This window comes from Pezoporus flaviventris, unplaced genomic scaffold (genome assembly GCF_033815535.1).
Source record: "Pezoporus flaviventris isolate CSIRO_AGI_PZ_B2104156 unplaced genomic scaffold, CSIRO_AGI_Pfla_v1 ptg000045l, whole genome shotgun sequence".
NCBI lineage: Eukaryota > Metazoa > Chordata > Aves > Psittaciformes > Psittacidae > Pezoporus > Pezoporus flaviventris.
This window is the reverse complement of record NW_026892593.1, coordinates 19,787,147-19,811,824: the sequence shown is the minus strand read 5'-3', so window position 1 is coordinate 19,811,824 and position 24,678 is coordinate 19,787,147. Positions and strand designations below refer to the sequence as shown.

Below are 24,678 nucleotides of genomic sequence, written 5' to 3'. Positions count from 1 at the left end.
AGCTTCTTCTGTTGGATATGTAAGCAGTCATTTCCCATCTACCCTCTCCATGCTCTGGTCTGATTCTATACAGACCTTGGTCGTAGGTTGTCTCCTTTCCAGACTTAGGAATCCCAGCCTCTTTATCTCAAATTCATCAAATATATCCCTCCTTGTTCCTTAAACATAGAAGCTATCCCACCTCACTTGCTGCTCTTCTGAGAAGAAAACTTATGAATTTGAATGTGTGTAGTGAGGGAAAAAAAAAATAAAGAAAAAGAAAAATCCTAAAGAATCATTTTGGATTCGATCTGAGCTAGAAGTGGCAAGAAAGAAGAGGATTTATAAACTGACATAAGTAATGCTCTCTGTCTTGTTCTCTATTCACTTTCTAATAATTATCATTTTTTTTATTTTATTTTTTGCCTTTTTTGTACATCTACCAGGTACTGAGCTAATATTTTTACACCACTATCTATCATAACCCCAAATCTGACTCCTGAGTGGTTACAGTAATCTCAGAACTTGTCATTTCCCATGAGAACCTAGGATCCTTTTTTCTACATGCATCACAGTTTTCGATGCACAGAATACATTTTATATATTTCAATTGCTACATTTGATAGGCAGCTCTGAATATTTAATAGCAAATGAAGATATATTTATGCTTTCTGATTAATGTTTTTCAAATTTAAGAAATTACTCTTTCTAGCAACAGATGTTCTGAGATCTTAAAAGCCATTACAATGGAATGACTGCCTTAAATATTTTTAGATGTTAAGGAGGAATATTGTTTTACTTAGTTATTCATTTCCCTACTTGAGAAACTTCTGCGTTTTATATGTTAGAAGCCAACGTCTACTTCTGTTTATTTTCCTGTCAATGTACCAACATTGGTGGCATTGTCAAAAGAAGGATGAGCTTGAATAGTTTATTTTGCAAATACCTTGGATGCTGACAAGTAGTGGCTATTTTTGAGATGGGTTATGGCATATCAGCATACCCTTTTCCTGTTTCTGTTTACCTTTATCCGCAGGTAAATGGCAGACAGCAGATATATTTTGAATAGCAGTCAAATACTAGGTCTGTTCCATAATCAAAGTTGCTTTTATTTCCAGTTATAATTGAAACATCCCCTCTAAAAGTGTTTCAATTTTCTATAAGCAAAAATATCAGAAAAACACAGATAAACATGCATTAAAAAAAAATAAAAATAATCTGAGCCTCATTTACCAACAGTGAAGGGTTCCTACCATTCAATATGCATTATTTGAAAACTCCACTGTGCAACATCATCAACAATGCTTACCCAAGCATGATGATTATGATAAATTGTTCCAGGGACTTCATATCTATTGTGCTTGTGGGTCAGCACTTGCTGTAATAAGAAGGCCAACAGATTCACAAATGAAACAGAAAAAAAACTGGTAAATGCGATGTCAACATAGGAAATACTGTTTGATTAATCTGCAAATGAGCTGAAACAACCTGCTTCTGGCTGGAAAAGACCCAGTAGGTCTCAGTTTAATAGCTGGCTGCAGGGGGGAAATATTTATTTATTAATTTGTTTACTATTAAAAGGGCTATTGTTAAAGACTGCCACATACATAGGAATTGTGTGTTTACTCTGAGTCTATGCATGCCTTTAATACACAGCTTAAGCATCACTGGAGTTTTACACTTTGACTTGCTGTTTTTGTAAGTATACATTTTGGTTTTACTTGTCTGAATTTCCTGTCAGGATGTACATTATCTCTAAAAAGAAGGCATCAGAAAAAGAGCCTTTAATCATCTACACCAGTGAAAACAGTGCCTTATTCTGCAGTTACTGTTGGAAAGAACCTTCTTCACTGGAACAGAAAACGTTTCTTTACACTCTGTAATGAAAGCTGAAGGGGAAGGAGACCCATGAAATTACTTGTAGATACAGTTCACTGCATGGATGTTGCAAAGCATGTTGGGTTTCTTACGTGTCTCTAAGTGGAGGGCCAAATTCAGTGCCTGGATAAGTTGTGGAGGAGCTGGGAGAGGCTTTGCACCAGACTCCCACTGCCCCTGGCATTTGGGCAGACCTGCTTCTACCTACCCCTCTGCAGAAAGACAAGCAAAAATAAGACCTTACAGAAGGTTATTCTACCCTCTGTTTGGAACATGGGAGGAATCAGCTGTTAAATAATTCATTCCTGCCCACTCTTCATCTATTGTTTCAGGAGTTAACTTCATCTGTCTCTGTGGGAAACTAATGTGTTGCTAACAGGTAACCATGCAGTGAGATGATATGCTAGTGTGGTAGTAGCTGTGCTTTGTGTGCCCAGTTTTACATTTAATAATCCAATTAGAAATGAATAGGAATACTAAACAGGAGTATGAAATATTATTTTCATTTTCTCTGCTGCTGCATAGCAGGAGGGAAAATAACCAAATGTCCCTAGAGGCATATCCGTTTGTCTAGAACATGGGAAGGGAGTTACAACTGGAGTCAGAGCATTTAACAACACAGCCACGCTCTTCACAGAGCTGAAAATACAGTCAGAAAGTCAGCCAGTGGTGTATCTTTCTTCACAGATAGGTTTTGAGTGGAAAACTAGCACCAACCTTCATGGAAAATGTTAGAAACACTTGTTTGCAACAGGTGTTGGGTAGCAGTAGTATGTGTTGAGTAATAGTGTTAAGTGCTGCATTGCAGAGAGGTAAATTGTAAGTGAACAGCCACAAATGAATATGAAGGAAATGTATACCAATTTAAATCAGTGCTTATGCACATATATATAAACCAAATCTATTCAAGGTTTGCATTTCAGCCCGTCATTGCTTATTTCTCATACTGTATAACCACGCTACTCAGTAACTACTGTGGTTAGGTCATTCTTCAGCAGATTTAACAAGGGGCAGCTGTTTTGAGAATCAGCTAGGTACAGACCGGTTTTGCCAGAAGAGATAGAGTTTGTAGAGAGATGTGGTTTTTATTTCAAGATGAGCTGATAAAGCTGTGAGAAACAGATAGCTAAGATTTCTAGCCCACAAACCTTTCATTAGATCATCTGCTTACCAGAAGAAGTGGTATTGAAGCTGTTTTCATGGCTAGGCCAGACATAGCTTAAAAAGACAGGTTTAACCCATACTGTCTTCAAGACATCTAACAGCCCAGCTTATTTCAACTGGTTCTGATGGAGAAGTAAAATAATAAAACTAGATTATGTGAATAGACTTTATATCTCACCTAGCTCTTCCAAGGGTTTGATGGCACCCAGCTGCTGTCAAACTGTCAAGTTCTGGTCTTTTTCTCTGAGAGGAAAATACACTCCATCTACTATCCTTGGTTTTAGATTCAAAAGCAGTTGAGCTACATCTTCTGGTCAGTAAATGGCTAAGAAAGAGGTTCAGTGTAAGATATTTCTTGTCTCCTTGTCTTTCTGTGTTCTTGGAGGCAACTGAATTGGAAAAGTAATGCCTCAGACCAATCCAAAAGAAAGGAAAATAACTACAGAGAGAGAAAAATAATGCATCTTAAAATTTAGAAACAAAATTGAGGTAGACAAAAATACTAGTTTTACTTTCATTTTGTATCTTAATATTATAAAAAAAGTAAGACGTTTGGAATGTTATAATAATACTTCCCTTTTAACATTAAACATTAAATACTTATGGGAAAAAGTTCTTTGAATAAAACAGTACTCTAACCAGGCAGATCTGACACATTTGACTTCAGCATGATACTTGAAGAATTTGGGTTTTGGTATTGTATTATATGTCTGAATGACTCCTAATGAAGGTAGTTGCAACTATTGCCAAGGCAACACACCTTTTGCGCACACCTTCTTTATACTTTGAATTTACACATGGGTTTCTCCAACAGATTAGAAACTAAAGATGGAAGTCCACCAGATTCTTTGTTAATGTACTGTACCATACATATCAAGACATGCTGGTGGTATAGCCTTCATATAGGAAAAACAAAAAATAAAGGCTGCATGTAAATACAAAAGAAGATTTAACAAATATCGAGGACATAATGTGAAAGGAAAACATATACTACAAGGACAGAAGATGAATGCAACAAGAAATTGACATTAGTCTGAAAAAACCCACCACCAAACCTGAAAACCAGTAAGCACTCAAATCAAGCTAGGAAAAAAGCTGAACGAGGTATGCAATGACTCACCCTAGAAAATAACAAGATTGTCACAATACAAAGGAAAACACAGTATCAACACTGAGGAGAGATTCATTTAGACTGAGAAAAACATTACAATGGATAAAAAGCAGACCTGAAGAAAGTATTCAATATCAAATGAAAAGAGTAAAAGAAAGCTTAAAATTAAAAAAAAAAGGGCAGGCTTATCAAAAGGGGAAAATTTTAACACAGAAATCAAACAGGGACCAGTTTCTCATCAAGACTTGTTAATGTTCCATAAAAGGACAAGTAGAAATATTGTGTAATGAAAGAGAAGCTTTCTGTAAATCCACGAGATATTTACTAAAGGGTACAGTGATGAAAGTAAGTCATTTTCATTGTTAAGTCATCAATCAGAATAGTAAGTTTTAAAGAAATAGAACTCTGCCATGTTAACCACAAGTCTTTATAATGTCTGCTTACTATTGTATCATGCTGTGGGTTATTGATACTTCAATAGAAAAAGGAGGAAGCACTAATACAAACCGTCATTAAGAGCTAGCGCATTGATTTGCTTTTCAGATTTCCAAATTAATTTTAGTTAATTTGGCTTGACAGAGCACAAGCTAAAATATCATGACCTGACAGCTAAAGGTGAAGATGAACAGTGTAATCCCATCACAGCCAGGCATTTACACTATAGGGAGAGCTTCTTCACCAGCCATTCATCAGCCCAAGAACCAAAAGGGTACTGTAGGAACTGGCCTTTGGCCTGGTGTCTTTTCTAAACTATTGACACTTGTTCAAAGCACCTATAAAGTACTATCACATCAGGATATTATCATTTTATTCTTATGCTGTCTGGGTATGCATATACACTGAAAGGACAGAGATGAACCTTCTAATCCACCCTTCTTATCTCTGTATTAAAAGTTTTAAAACTGAAAATTGAGTTCCTTAGTGCAGACATTTGTGATTATGTTTTAAGGAGACTAAATTTTTGATGTAAAAGTTACAAATTATGGAGAGTCTAACACATTCAGTGGTGATTGTCCTAAAGGTTTATCATTCACCTTGTAAAATATTACAGTGTATTATCTACTGGAAGTGGAAGTTAACTGCTGGCATAACGACTGTCAGAGCCAGATTCTCTGTGTAGTAATTTACTGTGGAAAACTAGAAAATAGTTCTGCCATCTATGAATGCTGTGTTTGCTCTTTGGCATGGGGGCATTCACGATGGGTAACTTGTCCATGGTATAAAAAGGGGATTGATTCTTAAAGAAACCCTCTAAGAAAAGGAGTGCACTGACCTATCTAAAGCTTTTCCAGCACCTACCTGGGTAGCTTAGCACCAAGTTAGCAGCTGCTAGAAGCAATCCTTTAGCCTTGTCAGACAGTCACAAAGCTTCGGCCTGGAGAGGAAAAAGCACCAGACTGCTTGAAAGCTGGTCCTCACCAGGGTGGAGAGGGGAACCTGGAAGTTTCTGCAAGCACATGTGCACTCAGAACCAACACAACCGAGTTATGTCTACTACCACCTTAAGAGGAAAGCCAAGCGGAGCTACAGCCCAAGCACCACGCATTACTGCAGTCCTGTGGGCACTGATTTTATACTGTATAATAATACTATATGTGATACTGTGTAATTCTTATTCCTACTGAGAAACTAAGCCAATTGCAAAATGGTGTTTGAGCTGGAGCTTGTCCCAAATATGTTATCCACAGGTACTGGTATTTTATCTTGCATATGTGCATCAGTGTGTTTGTGCACGTTTCCATGGGTATGGGTTTGTAAACCACTGCAGTTGTTTCCTGGCATCTAGGTTCTTTCAATAACATGAAAATTAGCTAAAGTCTTTTAACAACATTGTCCCTTTGGACTATCCTAAAATAGTTTTTTCATTGGTGGAGCTCAGCACATGGAACTTGTTTCTTCCTGTGATACTAAAGTCCATTTAACAAGATCTGTCATTCAAAGTTAATGCTTCTCCTAATGAGCCAACCTCTATTGTATGTAAACTCTGTAGTACCCTAGAAATGCTGCCCTTGCATGAGAAGACACATCCCCGGTCTGCTTTCCAAACACAATCAACTGCTTGAGCATCTTGCACTCTGCCCGCTAACTTTTGTTCACTCAGAAATTTTCAGTTTGCTTCATGTCAAGGTAGCTCACAATATCCTGAACAGCCAGGTAGAGTCTACAGACATGGAAATGAAAAACTGACACAAGAGGGGCTTTTTTGTTTTCCTTGAAGGACAAGCTGGCAAAAATACTCCTGTGCCTGAGGACTAAGAGGCTCAGTAGAGCTGGGTACCTATAAAGCACCAAATATTTTGCACTTAGGTAACCCACCGTTAAAAGTCACATCACATCTGTGCTGAGTAGAGTTTCACTGGGGTGGGAACAGTGTCATAAACACAGAAGTCGTTCACACGGCTCCTGAGCAGCACCTCGGTGGAGGTGTGTGTGTCATCTTAAAGCCTGGGGTGTTTGAAGGGACGTCTACAGCCCCCACCCACCTTTTCACCCCAGGATCGCCGGGAAAGCACCTCAAGGCCGCGGGGCGGGCAGGCGCAGCCAGGGGCAGGGTGGTCGCTCCCCTGTCTCGGGGCGCCGAGCAGGGCACGACGGCTCGGACGGGGCTTCAAGCGTGTCGCTCTGCAGCGCGGGTACCTCGTCTCGGTGCCCGCCCGCCATCACACGGGACCTGGTGCTCATTTCCCTTAATTTGGGTATTTGAGGGGATTTTTATCTTTTTCTCTGGTCTTGTTTTGTCTTCCCCAAGAAACGGTGCCAGTGCCTGCGCCCTGACCCACTTCTACTGCGGATAATGATATTCCCTTCCCCGCTCCCCCGCCTGTTCCCAGGGAACGCGAAACCATCCCCTCCGCTTCCCGGCTCTGGGAGCAGCCTGCCAACGCCCCCTGCTTACGGGCTGGTAGCGCGGAACAGCCCCGCCGGTCTCCGCGCCTGTTCTCACGGTTACCCTCAGCAGTGAGCGCCTGCAAACCCGGGCACTGAGATCACGGGTGGAAACCGTCCCCCAGCCGGTTGCTTCTGCGTGGGGCTCCCTGTCTACGCGCTCGGCGGCACCCCCGCCGGGCTGCCTGGCCCGCTCCCACCGGCCCCTCACCTCGCTGACTCCCGAGACCCCGCCAACCCCACAGCCCCTTCCCCTCCCGAATAAACTTTTCGTTGCACAGTGGCTGTGCCCCGGGGAGGAGGCACACGGCACGCGGAGCCGCTCTCCCCCACCCTGGCGCTACGATGAAGTTCTCAGCCTCGGGGCTGCACTTTGGCCGCGGCGATGTCCCCCCCTCCTTCCCCACCCGGCCAGCTTCCTGCCCACCCGGGGGAAGGGGGGGTTCTGCCCCTTCCCTCCCTCTCGTGGGTGCACCCTGCCTCACGCTCACGCACATTCACACGCGCGCAGACACGCGCACACGTGCGATCTCCGCCCACCCCCCCGCGAGCACACACAAGCACACACGCACACAACACATCAAGCAGAGACCCGCACTCCCGCCCTCGGCAGCGCGGCCGCTCAGCGGAGTACGCGGTGCGGTCCCCGCCATGCGCTGAGCCGCGGCCCCGTCAGCACCCACCGCCGCTGATCCCGCCCGCCCGCGGCGTGGGGGCGGCCGCCGGGCGCGGCCGCGGCTCGGAGCCGGCTCCCCACTGTGGAGAGGTGCAGCTGGCAGGCTGAGAGGCGGTCGGGCAGGCAGACGGACGGACGGAGGAGGCAGAGGACGATTTGGACATGCTCATTCTAGGGCGCTTGGTTGCCTGCATCCAGCTCGTCTGTATCCTCAGAGTGGGTGAGTGATCCCTGCATGAATTCATCTCGGGCTTCCGCACGAACTTTCCTCCCCGCGCTCCGGTGGGGTTTTGTCCTTCTGCTCCCTTCCTCTTAGAGCTGTAGGCGAGAGCACCGGCGGTTCCACACCGCGAAAACCCGCTGCCAGCGCTACGAGTGGGAACGTTCCTCCTACCCCTTGTCACCTCAGCCTCCCGCTGCCGTGCTCCGCGGGTGCGCCCACGCCTCCCCGGCACAGGCGAGCTGCTCCGCGGAGAAAGAAGGTGACCTCCGAGCGCTCCGTAAGGGTCTGTCCCCGCCGGGCAGCCCGCACCCGCGGGAGAGGCAGTGCACCGGTGCCGGGAGGGAGAGAGGAAGGGAGCAAACCCTGCCAGGCAGCACTGGCACCGAGCTGCTCGGTGGACGAGGGATGTGAATTGCTATTTCAGCCTCTCGCATGGACTGTTTTCGGAGGGAACTGGGGATGGGCGCGGGATTTCAGCCCAAAACAAGGCTCGCGCTCCGAGAACCGGCAACGTCAATGATTTCTCTAAACCCAGGTGTAGCTGCTGCCTCGAAAAGCGACATGCTCGTCTTTCGTTCACGTGGGACCCTGCCTACAGAGTGTGGTTCATATATAGATTTTAGTAGGACTACTTACATAACCAAATTAATTTCCAGCTCGTTCAGATCTGTGCAGCCTGGGTGCATCCTGAAAATCGTGAAGCGCTTAGTTGTTCTGTGTTAGTGTTATAACCTGTGTGAGCCATTGATGCTGTCTTAAATACTTTGTCAAATACATATTAGGAGCTTAAGTGTTGGGGTTTGCATCTTATTGAATTATCGTTTTGAATTTGTACGCTCCGATCAGATAGATCTATAGAAAACGGTAGTTGTTTGCTTGTATTTAAGTATGAGGAACTTGGCTTCAGATCGTTATGTGCAAACCCGGTTTTACAATAGGTCTCTAGTGACAAAGTAGGCACTAACCTACATTTCTTACCCAATAGGTGGTGCTGCTTCTGAAACCATGGAGCTCTTATAAAAAAAAATCGGTGTTAGGTTACTCCGAAGCAAAACCATTTCCTACCAAGTCCTGCCAGTTACAGGAAACTGCTTCCTCAATTTTTGTCCTACGAAAAATATATGTACCGCCTTTCTGAAAGTTTAGTGCAATGATACAGCTACAAATGTACTGAATGTAACTGACCTGTAATTAAGAGGTATGATCTTTGTAAGGGCATTTACAGGATTTTAATGTCACTTTTTAACTAACCTCTTTCTAAAACCAGGGTACTTATACTAGAATAATTTTCTTATATTAGTTTGGCAAAGAGTGGCCTGTCATGAAACTTTTGATAAGTTTCCATAGCATCTTTCTGATGTTGGCAACCTGTTACCTAAAATCAGATGTATTCCCAAGACTGTTTAAAGAAACAAATTAGCAGCTGTTTGTATGTGTGTAGAGGTATGTGAAAACATGTGAGCACAGAACAAGTAAACTGTGATATGATTAAAATGTAATACAACACAATTCAATTTAGGAGGCTAACTGCCATGTTCAGATGATCCTAATGCATTGCAAGCAATGCAAGACAGTGACAGAACTTCTGTAATAAAACCTGTGGGGTTTTCATAATTTAACCTAGTACCTTTCTGGAAATAAGGTGATTTTGCATAATGTAATATTCAAATACATGGTGTGCGTGTGTATGTTATATTAATGAATTTAGAAGATCTGACAGGATGGGAAAACAAGGTTTTTTACTGAGACATGAGGTATAAGTGCCGCTATTTTTTTTTTCTTTAGCATGATACAGTGTTGTTTTCATACCTGACCTGAAGGGGACACCGTTTCTAGGTGTGATGGATGAACATTATTGTTCACAAGTATGAATAGCCTGTACAGGTTGTTAGACTTATTTAATCAGATTTCATTCGAATATGTTCCTCTTTGAGCATCTTTCCTTAAGTAAATCTGCTCTCATCTGGTAGTGTTAGTTCATAGGAGTAAATATTTTATTAGAATTTTGATATTTACTCCCCCCCCAATTAAAAAGTAAAATAAGTGATATCATTGCAGTGTTTGGTTCCTAGGACTTGGTAAGAGAGGAGGACTGGCTCAGACAGGCTCCCCCTTATCACTGGGCATTTCTGGTATGGAAGAAACCAGACCCAGGGCTCCGTGAATAGGATGTGGCTGAAGAGCACGGCAGTCTGCCTTTGCATTCTGGAGGCTATCTTCACTGATTTGAGGCTAGGCAACGTGTAGATCCCAGACTCATTTGCTTGTCGTTCCAAAAAATGCTGTGGAGTTCTCCACTGGTCACATATAGAGCTCTATAGGAGGTCCTTTCTAATGCATCTGGTTGGGAGGTTTGCTCTTGCCTCTGAGAGACTGAGCAGGAAAATCTCGGTCTCATATGTGTTCAGAAAAGATGAGGTCAAATCAACCTAAGTAAGTTCTGGGAATGACAAGACAGTGACAGTTCGCTGTATTGTTGAAGAAATGCTCAGGGGCTTGATTCTAATATCCCTGCTGAGATATGAATAGCACCTTCCTCCACAGTGTTACTGAAGCCAAGTACTGGTGTAATTATTTATGGAGCAGGGTATTATCTGACTTTTCTCAGTGAGTGCCATTCAGTGAAGTTCAGTGGAACTACTTGCGGAGTGAAATGCTATTCAGTTGCAAGTAAGGGCACATGAGAATTCCTATATGAGTATTTGTGGAAACTACTCTGTAGTTAGAATGGAGATGTCTTATGAAGCTCTTTTTGTCACTAAAATTAAAGGAGAAAATATATAAATCTGTAACCTTCATTCTGCATAGATCTCAGGCTGAAGATATTCTTTGAAATTGTGCCCAGGCTTACTGATGTGTTCCGTATAACCTCCTGAAAGTCAATGGGGTTTGCCATTTTTGCAGGTTTTGTCTTACTGTGCTTATGGAAAAAATATCTGGAGTCTTTTCATAAGTAGACTATTTATGAATCTGTGTAGGCAAGAAAATGTTAATAGAAAAAGGACCATGCTTTAATAAATTATATTATAATTGTGGCTAAATTCGAACCAAAGACTTGTAAATATTTAGTCAAGACTTAAAAAATATTCCCTGCTTTTACTAGCAAAATATGTGGGTAATTTCCCCAAATAATGTAGGAAGTATCTCCAAAATTAGCTCATCTACACCTTACTACTGTCACTATCTGACCTCAGCCAGGATTTTGCCTTTCAAAATGAAACCAATTAAACTATTAATTGTTTCATTAGTTGTATCTTACTTAATTTTTTTTTTAAGAGATTTCTATATTTTTTAGCTTGTTTCTGGCATCCCGAGTACCATGACTTTACTCACAGAAAAGTAGTAACATTTATTCTACATATTCTAATTTTTTTTTTATAACTGATATCAGGACTGTATTTCCAAGCTAGCATGCAGCATATAGCTCACTACCAAGAAGCTTTGCTGTGCTTTTTATTGGACAGCCTCAGCTAATAATAAAGAAAACCTGAAGGATAGCTCAGCCTTCTAAATCCAGTCGCACTTTCTGTTCATTCTTGTGTCTGCATGTTTAGATCCAGTAAGCCCTTAGACTGCTAAAGCACTATGGGTTCAGGTCCTTCTATTTTGCACTAACCTCTTTATTCTGAGATTTTTGTAGGCCAGATACCTCAAACTCAATTACATCACAGTAATATTACTGTATATTATTTTTAAAGGTTTAGCATATTTTACACTTAAGTAAGATGACATGTGCCTTTGGATAATGATACATAGTTTCTATGGAGAAATTTAGTCCTGTTGTAACTAAAATGTAAGAGCTAAAACAAAAGTAAGGATTTTAGGACCATTAAACCATCTATTTTAACCATCTATACTGTAGCCATCTATATGTTATGTATTTTTGTGCCATAGAGATTGATAGATACCAAAATGTAAATATACAGTATGGATTTATTTTAGGTTTAAATACTGGCAGGTATGAAAAGTTGTGCAGAAATGAAATTTAAAAAGTTAATGTCAGTGTAGCATAATATTTATTCAGCACACTGGTCTGTAGGATATATCTAAAATAGTTAAAGCTGTAGTTTCCAGTGTTGAAACAATACAGTGCATAAGGAGAGTTTTCTAAGTTGGATTTGGCATTACTGCATCTCTAAATTATCTTCTATCTGAATTCCTGGAGGGAAAGAAAAGAGATATATATATATATAAATAAAGTTGTAATTTAAAATTATTATAATCTGGATTGTAAATCAGGATGTTAATTTTTTAAGGAAGGTGTTTTCCTTCATTTTCTGTGCTCATCATTTAAGTGTTCACTTCCCACTATGAGTTCTCTAATTAGGAATTTAAGGGTGAACAGATTCTGTTCTTTCGCTGACAATTTCAATTCCTCTTCAAATGTGCTATGCTCCTCAGTATTCCCTGTAGGGCCTGGAAGTCTGCGGCAGTTCCGGAGCCCCCTGCTCCCATTTAACAGCTTGATTCTCACAGCTTCATGCACCATTTATGTGGCTTTCCTGTATGAGACATCCTTTGCCTATTCAGTAAGCTGCTTTTCCCATAAAGACAAAAGTTACCTTTTTGAATACATGTCAAGGCTTCTGCATTAGAAAGATAAATCAGCAGGAAGAAAAGGACTTACAGTATTAAGAAAACAGAAAATCCAGTAAATGAAAGATAGCAAATTTTTCAAAGAGGCTTGGACTGTAAATGAAACTTGGCTCCAGCAGGTTGTTGAGGAACCACTGGCAGCAAAATACTTTTGTAAGAAGGTATGGTGCAGGTTGCTGGTGGAATACAAATCATAGAATCATAGAATAGTTAGAGCTGGAAAGGATCTTAAGGTCATCTAGTTCCCCCCCCCCACCATGGGCAGGGACACCTCACACTAAACCATCTCACCCCAAGGCTCTGCCCAACCTGGCCTCGAACACTGTCAGGGGTGGAGCATTGACAACCTCCTTGGGCAACCCATTCCAGTGCCTCACCATCCTCACAGTAAAGAACTTCTTATATCCAATCTAAACTTCCCCTGTTTAAGTTTGAACCTGTTACTCCTTGTCCTGTCACTAAAATCCCTAATGAAAAGTCCCTCCCCAGCATCCTTAAGGCCCCCTTCAGATACTGGAAGGCTGTTACCAGGTCTCCAAGCAGCCTCCTCTTCTCCAGGCTGAACAGCCCCAACTTTCTCAGCCATCTTCATACAGGAGGTGCTCCAGTCCCCTGATCATCCTCATGGCCCTTCTCTGGACTTGTTCCAACAGTTCCATGTCCTTTTTATGTTGAGGACACCACCAGAACTGCACACAATACTCCAAGTGAGGTCTCCCGAGAGCAGAGTCGAGGGGCAGGATCACCTCCTTCGACCTGCTGGTCACGCTCCTTTTGATGCAGCCCAGGATACGGTTGGCTTTCTGGGCTGTGAGCGCACACTGAAGCCGGCTCATGTTCAGTTTCTTCTTGACCAACACTGATGTTGTAATTCAGCCTTGAGGATCAGGTGGAAATAACTGGAGATTTTGGAAACAAGGTGAGAGCTTATTTTACTTGTTTTGCATTGCTGGCTGATACCATGGCAGTGTCTCGTTGAAGTGAAATAATAGACTCTTTAAGAAAAACCGGCGCTGTGTAAAAGTGTCATGGATTATTCTAGATGAGGCATGCCTCTCAAAAGCTCCCATTGCCTTCTACTTCTTGCCCATACTTGACTTAGGTTTTCTTTGATCCACCAGAATATCTATGTTTCACCCTACAAATCAGTATCTTCCATTACTAATTGAAGACTCCAGGAGCTATTGTTTGAGTTAGCTTATTTGAGAACTCATTACTGTGATACATCCACAGTGCAAGTCTCGTGGATGACAAAAATACTGTCCTGCCTCTGATAAGGAAAACTAATCACTGAAAGTAGGATGCTGGTGGAACTTAGGTGTGTGAACCAAAAATTCTAATTAAAAGGGTCCCTGACTCAGCTAGTACCTTTCAGGGCTTTCAGAGAAGTTTTCAGGCATGTACAGTTCCACTTCTGTGTTTGCCTTACCTGACCCTATTATGTGCAACTCAGTGCTTCTTTCCCTCCTAATTTTAATTTGGATCCAGATCCAACTGTTCTTTCAGATGACTTTGCTGATCCCAAAGTCAGTAAGGCTTCCCTGAATAGAAGCTGACAGGATCAGGAGTTTTGATCTGGCTGCTGCTGTTACTTCTGTTTAAGACAAAGGACAAGGTGATGGCTATGCCACCTTCTCATGTGGTTGCAGTGTTAACCAAAACAGTCCAGAAGGATGACCTGTTCAAATCTGAGGATTTGAACCTACTTCGCCTGTCTCCAAACATCAGGTTTTGTCAAATGAAAGGACTCTGTATAATTCTTACATAAGGTGATAAGATGAAGCATATGGGTTTTTTTTTAAAGGTCAAAAGATAGGAACTGCATGGAAGGAATAGTGAGACAAACAAATAACATCAATTATGCCACTGCGTAAAATCATAGCTAGCCTACTTCTTAAATATTGTGTATGCTTACGTTCCCCTCATCTCATAAAGGGCACATCCTGTCTGGTAGAGTTTGCAAGGGAATTTTCAAGTATATCACATAACTTTGCTGTTTTCCTACTGTTCCTTAAGAATCTGCTTTCAGGGTTTTAAAGGAGGGACTCTGAATTGGTAAGATAATACAGCAAGAGAGGAAATACAAGTTCTTATGCTTGCTTCTACTCGGTATTTCATTATCCACTTCCTTCACTACCACTGCCTTTTCTCTGGTTGTACTCTTAAGAGCAGGTTTTACTCTCCTGTCAAAACTTTAGCTGCTCTCTGGAGGGAATTCTAAGCTGCACTTCTGAAGGATCAACCTCCCAAAGGTGGGCAGAGCTCAGATGCTTTTCTTCCAGCTCAGCATTTTGCACCAGCTGTCCTGGGCAGCTGAATACCATTTGGATAAGCCAGTTGCTTGTTACGGCACTCAGCTGCCTAGTTCGCCAAAACACAGTGAAGGAGCCTAATCTTCAAGGCTCTGGAGCCTACTGCTAATGCCTAATAGGTGAGTGATTCAACTAAATGCCACCTTGTATCTGGGCTTCTAAGTCAGTGCTCTCAAATATATCGTTTACACTGCACCTTCAGATTCAGCAGCTAAAGAATGGGCTAGACATGGCTTGACTACTCGGTAAATAAACAGTATTTCCTTCTCTAGATTTTTATAGTATCCAGTTGGACACAAGGTAACTATTTCCTACAACCCTTTATGTTTCACTAAACTTTGAGACTGTAGTTACCTAGAAAATTTTCTGTGTGATGTTGAAATATTAAAGGTCCTACTGTGTGGGTATCATTCAGCAATTTACGTTTCTGCATGAAGATATTAGGACTGCTCACCTGACAAGTGAGAGATTTCATTAGGTATTTTGAGGAGCAGTATATCTGTTAGTACCTTGAGTCTGAATTGTCACCCTCATTGCCAAAAGACTTCTGCTAAGTACAAAGCAGGTAGCATTTGAAGAAGTATCCATCTTCACTGCCTTATTTATCTGTTTGCTGAGATTGGATAACAATAAAAGCAGTGAAGAGCTGATTAAATAATAACACCAGAAAGAGTGACATAAGAAGAGTACTTTTGCTGTATTGAAACTGTGTTACAAAATTGTTTTTTGAAATGTTATAAATAAAAGAAATTGCATAAAAATAAATCAAATATACCTTAGTGAGTGAAGAGGTATGTTTCTGTAAATGCCCTAAGAGAATTTGGCTAAGGATTCCTGACTCATTTAAAATTCCGGTGGAAATCATGACATGTTCTTCAATGGAGACACGTTTTTGGTATTTATTTTTTTTTTATATATGCTATCCAGGCAAATTTCCTAAAGTAAATGGAAGGATTTATTGACTTCATTGAGATTTAGGCTGGTTTGTGTCATAGTTCTTCAAAATACACTTTTCCAAATATAATGATATTTTTCAAAGCTGTCAGAGCTTTGGAAAACTAAAAAAAACTCATGTTCTGAAGGGGTAGCTTATACTGAAGAAACTGAAAGCTTTTTGAAAGATAAAGCAAGTATTTTGAGGAAAAATTAAGCCTTTAAAATCAGCGTTTTAAAAAAGACTTGGTTCTTCAGTTGCTTTACATGCTGAACTCCATGATTTCAGCAGAAGTTCCCAAAAAGAAAAACATCTGCTTGCTTAGACTAAATAGCTAATGATCAGTATAACAGCTGGCTTTATAAAAATGACCTAGTGTTACCCCAGGCAGTTTGGCTTCTAGTTCCATTCCCAAACTGACCAACTATCTTTTCATCCATTTCTAGTGATTTGGAAAAATCATTTTGTTCCAAGTGCATGACAGTTGCTTCTATTGTTTTCTTTCGTAACTCTTATTCTGATAGGTGTAAGTAAGTATAATAATTAACAATTTTGGCAGGCTGGGACTTCCTGTGAGGCAAAGGAGCCTTCTGCCAGTGCCCTGGAGCACTACTGTTAGGTGTGTGGGACATTTCATGTTATTTGGTGCACTCACGCACAGACCATCCACCCGTCACCTGTACAGAGTTCGGAGTGAGTCCTGTGTGGTCTGTGCCTACATCTTTCTTTGTAATCTTTGATGTTTGGATAGTAGCTTTGCATTTCATGTATCTTGCAGTGTTGCAGGTTCCCATTGGGTTTTGTTTTGTGTTGTTTTAAAAAAAAATCTAACATTAGTGTTAAAAAAGCCTGTATATTACTGTAGATACACAGATCACAACAGAGTTACTTCTGGCTCACATTGGTGGAACTGTGCCTGAATAAATCCTGGATGAGCATCAAGGAGAAAGAGATCCAGAAGAGCTATTTAAGTTTTAGGATAGTGCTGACACAAACCCAAATGGATATAAACTGGCAATGTGCAAATTTAAGCTGAAAATGAAGAGTACAGTGGGTTTTGCCTGCATTTTTTATTATCACTGACTTTCTCCCTTCTTTATTTGGGATGAAGAAAAAGAGATTCATATTTTGCTTACTGTGTTAGCTGTATGGGTACATATAAAAAAAAACACCTGAACATGTAAATCAATATAATATGTATTTGATCAGAGATCAAATTAGTTACTTTCAAAAGAATTCATTTGGGGATACTTAGACTAGAAATTATTCTTTTGATCCATTAGTGCAAAACCACCCATACAAAAAGATTATGGGATGCTATCCTTTAATCTGAGCAATTTTCACTCTTTTCTGGTTGGTGCTACCCACTGTGGGATTTGTAATGTGTGAATCAGCAGAGAAAATATGTTTCCGTGCAGCAGTAGTATTCTCTATCTTTGTGGGGAATTCCAACCTTTTTTTTTGTGAGGTAATAAGACTGTGACACAAATTCTGTTTCAGAAGTTGCTGTACTCATATGGAACTAGATGATCCTAAGGTCCTTTCCAACTCTAACCATTCTGTGATTCAATGATTCTATGATTCAGACAGGGAAAGATGACAACAGCAATAGATATACTGTTCATTAGGAATGTGCTCACACCTTAATGATCTGATTAGCTTTTGCAATCATTTTTTTACAGTAGGAAAAGATTCATTATATTAAAACAAATTGCAAGCTTAATTTAGAGTAGATTAAAAATATCCTTATTGCCCTGCTGAATGGGAGAAGACAGGATCACTTAATCAGGTGAAGCTAATACGGTGGTGCATAATGGATAGTTTCAGGTTACATGTAGTTTAGTGAAACAGAAAAAAATGTATATGGTGCAAACAGAAAATAATACTCTTGGTTTTGGTGAACAAGTAGTGTGAATTAATCAGCTTTTTCTAATATGATCTACACATTCTATTGCAATTGTAAACAGTACACTTGAATAAAACTAATCCAGGTTTTAATGGAATAATTGCAGTTATTGAGGGGGTTTTGTTCATCAGTTAAAGAATTCCTTGGATATACAAGAGTTTTTCTAAATGTACGAAACCTTATTCCCCTGAAATCTGCTTTTCATTTGAAAGCAACAGGAAATTTGACCCACTCAGAGTAGCTTCATGGTTAAATCAAAAAACAGGTTTAGTCACCTTGTAGTGTAAGTCAGAAAGCCAGGTCGGGTATCCTCCTTGTCATGTACAGAGCATGAGAGTTATAGGCGCCTAGACTGGGAGTCATAGCAGCCAGCATGTTCAGTGCATTAAGATCAGCATGGATAAGAAAGAAAGCATAAACAAGTAACAAACTGGGAAGTGCCTTTTAGGGACTCATATTGGGAATAACTATGGTGAAATATTTTGCACACATGGCTAGACCTGACAAAAAACATCTTGGAATTCAGAACTGTTGATCTTACTGCTTCTAAAACATCCATATTATGATACCAGGGACTTCTCGTAATCATTTTATATTACAACATTTGCCAGAGAATAGGAGATGGCTATCCTAAATCTTTCCCATGTAAGAGTATTTGAACCACAGATATGAAGAGCAGCGTTGTCCACAGGATGACAGAGCACAGCAGTTGAAGATGGACAACAGTGGCAATTGATATGCAGGCTGAAGGTGGAAACAATAGAAAAGTTTGGAAGAGAAAACCTAACTCTGTTGAGTCTAATGGGCTAGATAGGGTGCTCCAGCACAGCATTTCAAGGTGCCAGGCTAGATTTTTACCCTCTTCACTGTGCCCCCGCCACCACCTGCCCAGGAGCAGCAGCTGCTGCTGTGTGTAGGCAGCAAATCCCTGGTCTCCTGTTTGTGCTGTATCATCTCCCCATCTCTCCCTGCCACTTCCCCACAGATCACTGTCTTTCTGTGGCTGCAATAGTGCATCTTCCTGCTGTGATGGATGCAAATGTGGATGAAGGCATTTGGCTACAGAGGCAGCCTGTGTTGCTGGAAGGGTCACTCTGTTTGCAATGGGAGATAAGAGGCCAGAAAATGCAGTCTGTAGGCTGGATTAAAGCCACGGGTCAGCAGTTAGACCATGCTGGATTATTTCTCTCAGTGAAAGGAATGAGACATGGGGTTCCAGTCCCTGTCAGTTTGATTATTGCTGTCTTTTATCTAGCTGCTATCTGATGTAAAAAACACCAGGATTTCTGTTGCCTCCTGTAGTTTTGAAGCCTGCTGAAGAATGCTAATGTATCTCCTAGATAGGTCAGTCTGATGCTTATCTAGGTCTTTTGGGCATCTCTGAATAACCACCTACTTACCCCGGATCAATGAAGTCTGTGCATCTTTCAGTCTTGGACCGGTTCCTATTTCTTTATGCTGCAGAAACTGAAGCAGTTAGGCCCATAATGTATTGTATCTCTCCAAGAAGAGAAAACCATGTAGCTGTATTGTCAGTCTGTGTAGGAAACATGCACGTTTGCACCACCCCCGTTGGAATAGCAGGAGGTTTTCTGCCGCAGGCAGGTATGGCAGCTGAGTGAGCAACAGCTGCAGTGTCCTGGAAGAAAATACAGCATGTGCTCTTTCCTGTAGCAAATCAGCTGCTTTAGATGGCATAGAGACAACAGATTCATTTCCCCAGTGAGTCACTAAGCCTCCCTAAAGCCCAGTATCTCCCAAGGCTTTCAGCTGATGCGAAGCATGTTACACCACTCCCAATACAGCCAAAACCTTAAAGGCTTAGTCAAAGCTATAATTAATTAACGCTTGAATAATACTTAGAAGATGCAACTCAGTAGATGAACACTAAGGCTGTTGCTAATGATTTAAAATCTACGAAACAACTTCCTAAAAACCTTTGAAATTGGCAATTAAAATGTTCTGGTTTAGATGGAAAAGCTTTGATCACTGCGGAGCAGGAAATAACTCAAATGACTTAGAGTGGAGAGATCCAGTGAAAGAACAGTGACAAACTGCTAAATACACTGGCGTGGCAGAGGGCCAGAGGAAGATTTGCTGTTCTTCCTTCCAAAATTTGATTTGAAGCCCTTTCAATATTTCTGTGTTGCATAAATGACTGTGAAAGTCCTGGGAAGTCTTCAATTCCATGTGCTTATGGTCTGAAGATAAGACTTCATTGAAGAATTTTACTTTCATGCCCTCTTCATTTTTTTTTAAATTTCTATGCAATTATAAAACTACATTCTAATACTGTGCTAGAAATGACCCTAGTGAAAATATTCTGATCTGTCTCATGCTCCAGCACAGATACATTATTGACATTTGTTTAAAAAATGCTAAGATTTAAAAAATGTGTCTGAAAGCCTATTGTTTCCTGTTCAGGGGTAGGAATATCTTGTAAAGAAACTAACTACTGCCTAGAAGCTTGCTTTTGCTGTGGTGTTTTCTGAGAGCAAAATACGTGAAGTTGTGGTCTTTGCTTGACTAGTGCTGTTTGTTCATTCATCAGTGACATCCACCAAACTGTTAAAGTGTTTCCCTAACTTGTTCAATTTTTCATGAAGCGATTAAAATTTAAGATGTTCTTTGGTATAAAGCAGTATAGTTTTTCCTTATAAACTTTCTATACTGCCTCAAATAACTTCCAGTTATTCATGGGTAGAAGAAAGAAAATAAGGACATTTTAAGAAAATAACTTTTAAGGATGTGTGGGTATTTTTATGCTGGTGTAGTGCAGAAATACTCTTTAAGTTGCTTCTTGAAGGAACAAATATTATTGTAATGGTTTTATGTCATAATAACAAAATAAAGTTACATAATAGTAAAATAAGGAGAACTTGTCCTTAAACTCTTCACTGGAGGAGTACTATGCCTATTGATGCAATATCAATATACTTAGTAATTCATGCAAATATTTAAAAATATATATAACTGGTTATGGGGAATATAGCCATTTAAATTACACATTGTACTTAATTTGATAGACAAGTTAATCCTCTAAATGGGCTTTCACACGTGTTGGATATTTAAATAAAAAGGGAATCTGATGTTAAACTGACTTGTGCATGTGTTGTATAATCAGGACATTTCTATCATTTAATATTTATACATTGGTAACCTATAAGTGCAGGGCATAAGGTACTGTGTGAACACAGAGCAGGAATATGACACACAAGGGAATTTAGAAATAAAATACAAAAAGACTGGCTGATAGGACAGAGAAGATGGGAGGAGCTCCTAGAAAAAAATCATACATTAGTCAGTATAAAAAAAGCAGTTCAGTTGGTGAAGCAGCAATCTGCCACATCTTTTCTAGCTATTCCTGCAAGTGAGAGGTATTCGAAGAGGTATTAAACAGGTCTGTCCAGTTCCTTATCTGTACTGTAGAGGTAGTAATACTTTACTGAAAGGTGTTTTGTGTGAGCAAGAGCATGTTCATGTTTCTAAAGTTCTTTCAAGTGATAAAAGGTGTCCTGGGTTCAGCAGTAGCAGTCATTTTTCTCCTTCTTAGCAGCTGGTGCAGTGCTGTGGGTTTGACTTTCAGCCTGGGAACAGCGCTGATAAAACCAATGTTTTTACTTGGTGCTCAGTAATGTTTACTCTGACCAAGGACTTTATGAGTCTCATGCTCTGCCAGGGAGGAAGGGAAGCTGGGAGGAAGCAGAGACAGGACACCTGACCCAAACTGACCAAAGAGGTATTCCATACCACAGCACGTCATGCCCAGGATGTAAACTGGGGGCAGTTACCCGGAAGGGCTAGATCACTGCTTGGGTTGGGCTGGGTATCAGTCGGCGGGTGGTGAGCGGTTGTATTCTCTTCCCTTGTTATTTCCCTTCTCATTATTATTATTGGTGGTAGCAGTTGTGATTTGTGTTATACCTTAGTTACTGGACTGTTCTTATCTCAACCTGTGGGAGTTACATTCTTTCGATTCTCCTCCCTATCCCTCCAGGAGCAGGGGCAGGAAGGGGTGGGGGAGTGAGCGAGTGGCGACATGGTTCTGGGTTGCTGGCTGGGCTTAAACCATGACAAAAGGTTAGCTCCACATCTTGCGCTATAGGGCAGGGCTCCGCTCTGGGAAAGTTGCGCACGTTGTCTTTGGAGTTTCCATGTACCTAAAATGTGCATGCAGGCAGGTTGATTTGCAGTTACCTGGAGCCCCTGGTGCAGCCCCTTGCTTGCCATGTCAGCCCCAGGTAAGGCTTACAGGACAGGAGAAGCATTCACCTGGAGACCCAATGTATTCTGGTGAATCTGGAGGAAACCAAAAATCATGAAATCTGGGAACTGAACCTTGCAGACAGTGCCAACTTAAGTGTGTCATTAACTGTCTGCGGAGCTGAGACAATATCCTGAAGTCAGTTCAGGAGCACAAGCACTGTGTAAATAGCAGCGTGCACAGATAGGACATTGTTGACAGCACTGGCATGTGAGGAGGTTAGGTATGCTGCTTCTGATGGCGAGATAGCCCTTTCAGCATGAGCATAGTCTTCCTAATGATATATGGCTTCAGTTAGGTGAGACTGCATGTATATTTACACCTGACAGCTTGGGTCAAAACAGCTGACCCTGAACATTTATCGTATGGTGGAACTTTTCTCATCATAATCCTAAGTGGAAATTCTTACCCTATGTGACCCAGCGGTACCATAAATGATGAACTGTGACAAGGCCTGCTAACTCATGGTCCCAGCCTGAAAGCACGGAGAAATGTGGTAAAATCTGATAGGTGTTTGTTGTATAAAAAAAAAGCTTTTGACAACTCACAAAAGGAACAGTTATACTGCATGGGTATACCTTTGATGTTATTTTATCTAATTTCTGTAATTTAATGTTCATATGCTCTGTATAGCCGGAAGTGTGGTAGGACAACCTAAAAAGTTAGGTTTTCCCCATGTGTAGCAGTCAGTACAGTTTGGGTCTGTATGTCATGTTTGGTGATTATGATATAACAGTAACCATAACATCCTGTGTCATTCTTTTTATGTCCTTCTTTGTGGAGGTTGGAATGTGAGCATGGGTAGAGGGCTGGTGGCTGTTGGCAGCTATTTTCCATTAGCTGCCATCTCAATTTCTCAATCTCTAGCAAGGCATGTAGTCTAGTTGGTCCCTGGTGCCAGATTAATCTTGTGCAGGTTCTGTTCATCTCATTTTTTTAAGTGTGGTGCTGTTGCAGACTGTAACTACTCACCATTTGTAACTACTAGAAGACTGGGGAAGCAAGTTAAATTATTCCTGCTGTGGCTTTCACAGGCATTGCATCACCAAACCCGGAGAGAAATGAAATGAAGTGACTGAACCCCAAGCTTTCAATCTCAGATATTTTTAATGACTCTCCTCCACAGAGGGTGAAAAATGAAGATAGTAATGCTACCAATTTCTTATAAAAAAGAAAAAAATGCAGCTGGATGGAGCTTTTTGCACAACTTTTTTGCACAGTTTTTTTCACAGTTTATGTCATGTTCATCACAACAGAGAAGAAAACTGTTCAGAGCAAGAGATGAGGAGTCTTTATATATTTGCATTTAAAAGGAACTGTTTATATAACTTTCATAGCATCATCACCACAGTGATCTCAAAAGATATGCAGGTATATAATACTTCTGACTGATACATAACAAAGGAATTATAGAAAGACACTTGTTGACACTGGCAAGGAGAAGTTAAGTGATGCAATAAGAAGAGCAGCAATGGGCTTGGGACAGAAGAGACATCACCCCCCTGTCCCCTTTCCTGCATTTCCTCACTGCCTTGGTCTCTCTCTGTGGGTTACCCACAACCCTTCCTCTTTTCTTCTTATAGGGGACCTTATGCACTCCCCTTCCCTTTCTTCTCTTCCTCAGCCCCATGTATGGATGTGACCCAGATTTCCCTTCAGAAAATCCTGTTCTTCTAGAGGCAAGGAGAGTTCTTGTCTCACAGGGGAGGAGGGAGTGCTGCAAACCAGATTCTGAGTATTTGTCACTTGCTGCCTGTGGCAAGCATCCATATCCGAGATTATCATTTAAATTCTGTTTATACAACATTCAGTCCCTATGCAGCTAGAATGCTGAGGATAGTCTGACAATATAACAAATAAATCATAGTAATAGCTGTTAATAAGTGAGTGCTGGCAATGATATTCAGGCTGTAATGACCATTGTAACAAAAAAAAAAAAACCCAAGGAGCTTTACTGTTTTCAAGAAAAAAATGTATATCCTTAGGCTGAAAGGTAATTTGGCTGGAATGGTACATTTCATTTGTAATGAATGCATCCAGACTTAACACTACCTCCTTGCACAATATGCAAAACCAAGATTTGACAGTAAAATCCACTGCTCCTGTGTGTGGCACAGTGCTGCCTCTATGGGCAGAATATAGTTATGCGTTAGAGATCAAACAGGGACTTTGATAGTTTTCACCAAAATGCATAGACTTTTGGCAATAACCAGTTTTGTCAGGGAACATCTGAAGAAGAGTTAAAAACCTTGGATTTGTAGGAACCATGTCCAAGAAGAGTTTTAGTGTGCAAAGAGGAATGGACAAACTGGTGTGTCATGTAAGCATAAGTTCTTTTTCAGGGAGATAGTCTTTGGAAATAGGTTTCCTCTAAATTTCACAATTATTTTAATTAGAGTAAACAACTCTAAGCTCTTTCTGATGCAATTTCTATAATGAGTGCTATTTTAAGATTCCACCCAAGGCTCTAGTCATGAAGAAACATGTGCTTGACTGGGTTGCATTCACTCTAGAAAATAAAATCAATTTTCTGCTTGCAGCTATTGATAGTCCTTTCCACTATTGTGCCTTTTAATACAAGAGAAGGGAGAGTTAATGCTGATCCATATGTTCTAACACTTCAGGGGCCAAAAGTCTTTCCCCTTTGGGATGAAGATTAGAACTTCTCTAATGTAGACTTTGGTACAGTTATCTATTTCTTGTTGAATTCAGTTACATGCCTCATGAGAATTTTCATAAGGCACCATTC

At 40.8% G+C, this 24,678-nt stretch overlaps 1 protein-coding gene across 7 annotated transcripts in view; it reads left to right on the top strand.

Moving 5' to 3' along the window:
- Positions 1–7,765: 7,765 nt before the first annotated feature.
- The window catches only part of PTPRZ1 (protein tyrosine phosphatase receptor type Z1), a 134,793-nt gene continuing 117,880 nt past the window's right edge, over positions 7,766–24,678 (top strand). For 3 of the 7 annotated variants that reach the window (XM_061467612.1, XM_061467613.1, XM_061467610.1), the window contains exon 1: positions 7,766–7,914. In XM_061467612.1, coding sequence (XP_061323596.1) covers positions 7,857–7,914 — 58 coding nt within the window. In that variant the 5' untranslated portion in view covers positions 7,766–7,856. The remainder of the gene's footprint in view (positions 7,915–24,678) is intronic. The other 4 variants (XM_061467615.1, XM_061467614.1, XM_061467611.1 and 1 more) reach the window with 2 other exon arrangements.